At 63.5% G+C, this 6,761-nt stretch overlaps 1 protein-coding gene across 5 annotated transcripts in view; it reads right to left on the bottom strand.

Moving 5' to 3' along the window:
• The window catches only part of ARFGAP1 (ADP ribosylation factor GTPase activating protein 1), an 8,793-nt gene extending 3,301 nt beyond the window's left edge, over positions 1 to 5,492 (bottom strand). For all 5 annotated transcript variants that reach the window (XM_029919263.1, XM_029919264.1, XM_029919265.1 and 2 more), the window contains exons 1-8: positions 5,429 to 5,492; positions 5,120 to 5,229; positions 4,713 to 4,884; positions 4,194 to 4,294; positions 3,316 to 3,402; positions 2,839 to 2,935; positions 1,593 to 1,649; positions 599 to 631 (exon numbers count right to left, since the gene is read on the bottom strand). In XM_029919263.1, coding sequence (XP_029775123.1) covers positions 599 to 631; positions 1,593 to 1,649; positions 2,839 to 2,935; positions 3,316 to 3,402; positions 4,194 to 4,294; positions 4,713 to 4,884; positions 5,120 to 5,229; positions 5,429 to 5,488 — 717 coding nt within the window. In that variant the 5' untranslated portion in view covers positions 5,489 to 5,492. The remainder of the gene's footprint in view (positions 1 to 598; positions 632 to 1,592; positions 1,650 to 2,838; positions 2,936 to 3,315; positions 3,403 to 4,193; positions 4,295 to 4,712; positions 4,885 to 5,119; positions 5,230 to 5,428) is intronic.
• Positions 5,493 to 6,761: the final 1,269 nt, after the last annotated feature.

Genomic DNA, 6,761 nt, shown 5'->3' with positions numbered 1-6,761 from the left:
GCAGCAGCAAGTGAGTAGGGAGCCCAGGACGGGGCTGGGTGAGAAATCACCCTCGGGCCACTGCGCTTGAAAAGCCACCATCCTCCCACTGGGGCCACTGCCACCTGCGCAGTCCTGACCCCCAGCACCAGACACGGGCAGCCTGGAGCTCCAGCACCCCCCGGGGACTGCCAGGACTGCCAGCCAGATCTTAAGGAAAAGGTCAAGGCCCAGGGCCCCCAAACCACCGCCCACGAGCGAGGAGGCACTCGCCAGAGAGCAGTGCCGCTTCCGCAGAACCCAGCCCGCCGCCCCACGGGGGCCGGACCTGGCTTGCGTGCAGCCGCCCCCACACCCAGCTCCCCTCCCGCTGTGCAGGGCCCCGGCTGCAGCGGAGCAGGCGCACACCCCGCGCAGACGCAGCTTCTTACCCCGTCTGCACATGGACGTGGGAGCCCAGGCCGAGAGCCCGTGAGCACAGGCCCGTCCACACCCGAGCGGCACTCGTCCCCTCCCCCAAGCACGTGGCCCTCGGAGGGCACACTCAGCAGCATCCAAACACTGACAGGACACCAGACTAGACATTCCAACAGCACAACACAGAAGCTTCCTTTGTTACCTTCTGACTCGCCTGAGATCCAAACTTCGTCGCCTGAAAAGAAACACGGACCCGGCTTTGGGACCTGCTGTCCTGGCTCCGGCCCCCCGGCGGCCCCCCAGGGCTCACGCTCAGGCCTACGCTGGTCTTCTGCCGGCCGCCCGCTGGAGCCCAAGGCCAGTTCCCCGCTGGAGGGAGGCCATCAGGGGAGGGGCACCCACACTACACATGGGCCCGGGGAGCAGGCTCTCCAGTAGGCAGTGGCCACGCCAGCGCTGTCCCCTAGGGGCTTTCCCACGGCCTGGGCCACGTCACCTACTTGGCACCCCAGGCAGGGCAGGCACACAGCTGCACCCTCAACCACTGTGGAAGATTCCAGCTGAAAGACACCTGTACCCCAGTGCTGTGCCCTCCAGAGATGTGGCCGCAGAGACCATCGGCGGGGGCCAAGGTACTGGGACCACAGGGCCTGAGCCCCTCAGTGCTGAGCTCCTCCCAGGCCGGGCAGGGCAGGTAGAGGCACAGTGGCCCGTGGGACCACTGAGAAGTGTCCACAGTGACTTCACTCCAGCCCAGAGCCTGCCCGGGGCTCTCCCCTCTTGGGGTCACCTTCCTCAGCACGGCCACACTGGCTGGGGAACTGGCTGGACCCCTCCCCAACCTCCCCTCCAGGCTGACGCCCCCAGAGAGACTACTGGGCCACTCCATTCCGAGTACAGGCCCACTCTCCACCCGTCCCGACAAGATCCCCAACGCATCGCCAGGGCAGAGAGGCAGACGAGGCGGAGAGAAAGCTCAGCCTGCACAAACTGCTGTGCCCACCGGCAGAAACGCGAAGGCTGGCAGGACCACTGAGCCTGCAGGGGTCACACGGGCCCCCACTTCGAGACGGTGCACATCTTCTGGAGCCCAGGACCTGGGAAGGCCCTCCAACCGCCTTAGGGCCCCTTCAAGAGCCTCTGCGCCCCCAGAGCCGCACAGCCTGCGCAGGCAGCGCCCGGGGCGGGCTACTCACGCCCTCCTTGGCAGCCGAGGCGAACTTGCTGGCTCCGGTGGTGAAACTGCTCCAGCCCTGGAGAGAGAGGCCGCGGTGAGGCCCTGTCCGCCATGCCGCCCGCCTCGCAGCAGAGGAGCGGACTGCGGGGAGGCCTCCCCCAGGTCTGGCTGGGCTGCAGCCCCGCCTCCCACGAAGAGCGGGGGCTCCCACCGTGGGCACACCTGGACACCACGCACTCGACAGTGCCCACGTCCCTGCGGCGCTGCCCAGGCCCTGACCGGTGGGCCTGCGCTGTGAGCAAGCGCCTGCGCTTCCCTTTGCTCCCCACCCTCCCCTCACCCCTCAGGGGGCGGGGCTGGCCTGCAGACAGACGTGCTCTCTTCCCCCTGAACCTCCAAAACCAACTGAAACTCCTTAAAAATACAAATGTCTCACTTAAACCTCAACTTCCCAACAGAGCTTTTCCCCCCAAAGGGAGACAACTGGGCCCAGCTTCTTGCTGAGAACCGAATGCAGCAGGAGGGATGCGGAAACATGGACACACCCCTGCGGGCCATGGGGCCCTTCCGCCCCGAGCAGTGACCTGGGCGCCCCGGCCGCCACAACACGGGGCCCCCGCAGGCACAGCAGTCGCTTCTGAGAAGGTCCATCCCTCTTGGGAACAAGGCACATTCGGAGACAAGGGCAGTGCACAGCGGCCCTGGGTGCAGCTCCCGCCGCACCCAGGACTCGGACCCTACAGGGACGGCCGGGACACGGCCGCCTGGGGTCCTTCCTGCGCCTCCTGCCGCACTCGATCCGCGGGGACGGTTCTAGTCTGCGGCCATCGCCTGTGACGTCTGCTCCCTCCACGTCACTGTGTCCCCCGGTGCACGAGGACCCCATCCTGGCAGCGCGAAGGACGTCTCGGCGTCTGTCTGGGCGCGTGGCGCCCCCACCCCCAGGGGCTCCCAGCGCGGGGGACCCCGCCCTGATGACTGAGAAGCGTCTAGAAACACAGTAAGTTCCCTCAGAAAACGACGGCTGGACCTGAAGCGGCTGAGGGCAGCGGGCACCTTCTGAGGGGGCCGTGCCCACGCTCTGCCAGGAAGTCGCGCTCTGCAGAAACCCGCCTGGTGAGCCGGAAACGAGTGCCTTGCAGCCACAGTGGGGGAGCTCTCACGTGGGGACCGAATGCGCCCGGCTGTGAGAACCCTAGTGACGGGAAGGGGGCGGCCCCCCTCGGATGGCGGCGGCGGTCCCCGGGATGGGACGCGGTCCTCACCGAGCACAGGGACGACACCGCGCTGCTGAGGAAGTCGTCTTCCCTCTTTGGAGGCGGCACCGTGTTCCCAAACCCCACGTAGCGGCTCTCCTGGGCCCTGCAGGGAGACACAGCCACGGCCCCGCTGCGCCCAGATCCTGGATGGAGGTGGGGCGCCCCCCGGAGGACGTGTGCCTGCAGCAAGGGGGGCCCGTGGGGCAGGCTGTCCTCTGCTCGCCGCAACGATTTCGTTTGACAGCTCCAGCGACAAAAACGTTTACAAGTCAGGCTGTTTTCTCTCTTTTCTTTCCAAGCACTAGGTTTCCTTTCCACTCAAAACTGCTCCTCAAAACTGAGCTAGCTGGCGACAGTCGCGGTCAGGACCCGGGACCGGGTGCGGACTCTGCACACAGATGGCAACGAGCCGCGGCCAGGGGACAGCCCTGTCCCGAGGGACCACACCCAGAGCCACCAAGCCCCTTGTGCCTGCAGCCTCACCCCTGATAGGAGCCCAGGTCGCCATTCAGCCAGTCTTCAAACGCCTGGTCCGAGGAGCCGGCTGAGCTCTGCGGGTGGCCAGACGCTCTGAAAGGGAGAGTCAGAGGTCAGTAAGGCCCAGAGAGGCCGGGCGGCTGCCTGAGGGAGCCGTGCGGGTGTCTAGGAGGAGCCGGCTCTCCACGGGTCACGCCGGGCTCCTCCCGCTGGCCTCCAGCTGTCCCAAAGGCAGCTCAAGCTCGGTGGCCGGGGCCGTGGCCGACGATAAGCAAGCACCCTAGCCCCAGACAGGGCCGCAAAGGGGCCTGGACAGCAGCTCCACGCCTGCCTGCGCTGGCAGGGAGGCGGCCCAGCGGCTGGCAAGCCCGAGGCTGAAGCATGCACACCTGCAGTGGTCCAGGGACCTTGCGGGGCGGGGAGGCCCGGATGCCCGCGGTGCAGACAGAGCGCCTTCTGTGGACCCGTCACCCCAGAACCGCTCGGCCATGCAGGACACAGGACACGCCACGGGCACCAGTCTGGCCACAGCGTGCCTGCGGTCTGGGGACGCGGGCCGCCCTCTGAGAGGACAAAGACTGAGAGCACCAGCTAGGCCACCTCCCGCAGATGCACGCGTCAAGGCATCCATCTAGAAGGGCCTGCGTGGGACGGACCCCTGAGAAACGGGAGGAACCGCCTTCTACCTCAGGCACAACTTTATCACTCGCGTCTCTACTGCAAACCTGCATTGCTTCAGTAACCTAGAATGTTCTTTTTCCCACTGACTCTTGGGAGCTTCTCACAACGTGACCACAATAGCATAGGGCTTCTGAGCTATGGCCACGACCAGGGCTGGGCCGAGAACCGGGCAGAGCCAGACAAGAGGCCAGAGGAGCAGCTACCGGTGGGCAGTGGACGCCAGCGCCTTGGGCTGGGGTGGGGTCCAGTTCTGCGCAGGTGAGGACTCCAGGGACCACTCTCTGCCTTCGGCCAGGGTGGCCACCTGCCAAGGGACACTGGGATTAGAGAGCCTGGGACTGTCGTGAGTGACCAGTGACGTCATCCGCTCCACCGGATCCTGCTCCCAGTCCCTCCTGGGCTCAGCGGCCACAGGCTGGGGTCACTCGGCCACACTCAACAGCAAGACTGACTGGGTCTCACGCTGACGGCAGCAAACAGCAGTGCTGGCAAGACCTCGGTCAGCAGCTCCGAGCCCAAGTGACACGCTTCCTCGAGCAGGCACGGCCGTCCCCAGGACTGCTGGGCCACCACGTACAGGCGTGGGACCGTGGCGCTCCCCCCGCGGGTGGGGAGGAAGGCCCACACCACCCGCCCCTGTGTGGGATGCGGTGGCCCACGGGTCCCCTCCACAGGCGTGTCAGGGCCCACAGAAGAACACCGGCCGGTCAGCCCGTCCCCACCTTGTCCCTGAAGAGGGCTGCGGCCTTGCTGTTGTACTTCTCCTGCAGGGACCAGCACGGGTCGTAGTCCTCCTGCGACTCCAGGAACTCTCGGAACTTGGCGTTCCCCCCGGCTTTCATCTTCTCCAGCTCCGCGTCCTTCCACTTGTCCATGGTGACAGAGCGCACGAAGCTGGGAACCAGGGCGCCAATCTAGTCAGGAGCCCCGGTACCCAAGAGTACCCCCCCAACAGGGCGTGGGTGGGACACTCATGCCTCCCCGTGACGGAAGGCCTGGCCGCAGCACCTCTGAGGGCGTGCAGGGCTGGCAAGCTGGCAAGTGTTAGCCCGTCACCCTGCACCCAACCGTGGGACCGCGGCCGAGGATGCCCGTGGAGCCTGGGACGCAGGGGGCGCAGGGCACTGACCTGAGGTGCACCCCGAGCCCACGGTGCTTCCCCGAGCACTCCAGGCAGATCCAGATGCCATAGGTCACACTCACCCACTGAGGGTTGAATGCTCCACACTCAAAACACACCTGCAGAGAGGACCACATACAACTCACCCAGGCGTCCAGGGGAGGGTCCGGGGACCCCAAAGGCCCAACAGGTGCCGCCAAGAGGGAGTGGCGGAGCGGCTGGCTCAAGAGCGTCAGCAACAGGGAGAACCCTGAAGCTACAGGCCGCTTCCCACAGGTTTGCCAAACCTCAAGGCACTGAAGCAAAGGAGACGCTTACGTTGTTTTCATCTTGCACTCTGACTTCTTTAAGAACCTTCCTGGTCCTTGGGCTGGCCATGGTGCTGCAAGGAGAAAAGCAAACTTTAAAACTTACAAATAGGCTACTTTTCAAGAAAACCAACCAATGCAAAGACACTACAACACGTGGCTTCAGAGAAATCCTGCTAAGTGGCCTGGAAGCTGGGGGTGGTACGGCTACTCACTACAAGCAGCCTGGGGGGCCACTTCCACGAAGAATCTGTCCTTCACACTCAAGAAAAACCTACAGCAATCTGCATGTTCCCAGGCCAAAAGCAACACAATCATTAAGAACAACATAATTATTAGTGTCCGCTTTGCTTAAGCACCGCGTACCAGCAAGACTACGCAATCCGTAGAACGTCCTGTCTTGAGAAGGTCCATATCGAGATGGGGTCTCTATAAAACATGCACAGACTGGCCACTAAAGCTGACCGCCTGCCTGAGGCCACCACACCAGGCTTGGGCCAATAACCACGAAGCCGGGAAGTCCCGGGTTCTCTGTGTGTCATACCTGCCGCTCCCCTGCATGGAGCACGCAGCCGGAGTGTGGAGAGGCTGGCCTGTGGGAGGGTCTACAGGTAGGTGCTCTGTAGGGCCATCATTATGGACGTGACAGGTGGCATGACCACAGCCGGACAGTGTCCCTGCCTCATGGGGATACTGCCGGGAACAATAGCCCATAACTCAGAAGAGAAGAACCACCTCTGACTTGACAATCTTCTAGCTTTGGCAAAGTTCAAGTTCAACCCCTGGCCCACTAATTCACAACCAAGACAACCGACATAGTGAGATTCAAGCTGGGAGCCAGCACAGTGCTGGACGTAAAACACTCCGGTCCTGCACACACCACTACCGCTGGGCCCTGGGCCCCGGGCCGCTCCTCCACACCCCGGCTGGCTTCTCTACTGCCGGGGTGGCTGCCGCCTTCTAGCGATGTGCGGCTCACACAACCCAGAAGGTTCTCTGCCCTGTACCTCACCTTTAACCTTAGCACACAAAGTCACGGACAGGAACCCGACTCTCCGCACAACCGAACTTTCTAAATCTGGAAGGTGGCGACTTCCGTGTTCACCAGTGCTCACTCTGAGGCTCGCTGAACAAAGTAAGAAACGAACTGTTGTTTCCAGTTTCCTATAGTTGATGGAAACAAAACCCAGAGTTCACCCAAGGGTCCTCTGTGCTCTGTGGTTTTCTATCCCGCGAGTGACAGTACATCAAAAGCATCAGATCTGAAGAGTAAACACCTGAATCCATAATCTGGGCCAGACTCGTCCAAATGGGATACTTCTGTCACACTGAGCACCTAGGCC

This window comes from Suricata suricatta, chromosome 12, assembly GCF_006229205.1.
Source record: "Suricata suricatta isolate VVHF042 chromosome 12, meerkat_22Aug2017_6uvM2_HiC, whole genome shotgun sequence".
Taxonomy (NCBI): domain Eukaryota; kingdom Metazoa; phylum Chordata; class Mammalia; order Carnivora; family Herpestidae; genus Suricata; species Suricata suricatta.
The sequence above is the reverse complement of the archived record's forward strand: the minus strand, read 5'-3'. Positions and strand labels throughout refer to the sequence as shown.